Source organism: Gekko japonicus, unplaced genomic scaffold, assembly GCF_001447785.1.
Source record: "Gekko japonicus isolate JY-2015 unplaced genomic scaffold, Gekko_japonicus_V1.1 scaffold364, whole genome shotgun sequence".
NCBI lineage: Eukaryota > Metazoa > Chordata > Lepidosauria > Squamata > Gekkonidae > Gekko > Gekko japonicus.
In genome coordinates this window covers 744,598-745,304 of record NW_015172562.1, presented here as the reverse complement: position 1 = coordinate 745,304, position 707 = coordinate 744,598, and the positions used below count along the sequence as shown (strand labels likewise).

Genomic DNA, 707 nt, shown 5'->3' with positions numbered 1-707 from the left:
TCTTTCTGTGGCCTTTGATATGTGTGGATATTTCTTCCCTGTCCCTCTATCAGTCTCAGAGGACTAAAGTGGAAGCTGCTTTCCAAGAAGCCAAACCAGATATAAAACTGGACAATGGTATCTCCAGGTTCCACTTGGTCCTTCTGGGCCACCATTACACTAAGGACTTGCTCTGTTTCAACCATGATTTAATGTATATCCTCACCCTCAGCCAAGTGTTCCCCATTTACAACAGAGAGCTAAGACGTATGTGCTGTTGGGGGTATGGGGAACAGAGAAGTAATAGCAGTACAGTGACAACTTGGGTATGATGCTGGCGGGGGGGGTGGGATTGGTGGGCTTACCAAGAAGCAGTAGCTTGACTGTCCTGGCATCTTCTGCATCTTCCTTCAGCTGCTTCTCCAGTTCACGGGAGTGTTTTGCCTCAGCACTAGCTCCTGTCCCCATTGTTGCTCTTGTTTTTGTTGTTGTTATCAGTGTTCGGCAAGCAAAGGAAGAGCCCAAGAAAGCCCCCTGGCTGCTTCCAGTGCTTTTGATCTGTTTCGTCTGTTCTGGCTGCCCCAGGCAGTGAGCACCTCCTTGGTCTTGCTCCCTTGAGATGTTTGAGGATCAACTGGTACTCCTTCCCCCTTCCAGCACCTATGTTCAGTGGTGCCCAACGTGAAGCAAAGGCAGGGGAGCAGGAGCCAGGTGTAATGCACCCATGG

General features: G+C 50.1%; 1 protein-coding gene across 1 annotated transcript in view; it reads right to left on the bottom strand.

Annotated features, from left to right (window-relative positions):
- The window catches only part of GNAT1 (guanine nucleotide binding protein (G protein), alpha transducing activity polypeptide 1), a 17,174-nt gene extending 16,727 nt beyond the window's left edge, over window positions 1-447 (bottom strand). Inside the window, exon 1 of the mRNA XM_015421244.1 lies at window positions 345-447. Coding sequence (XP_015276730.1) covers window positions 345-447 — 103 coding nt within the window. The remainder of the gene's footprint in view (window positions 1-344) is intronic.
- Between the last annotated feature and the right edge of the window lie 260 nt (window positions 448-707).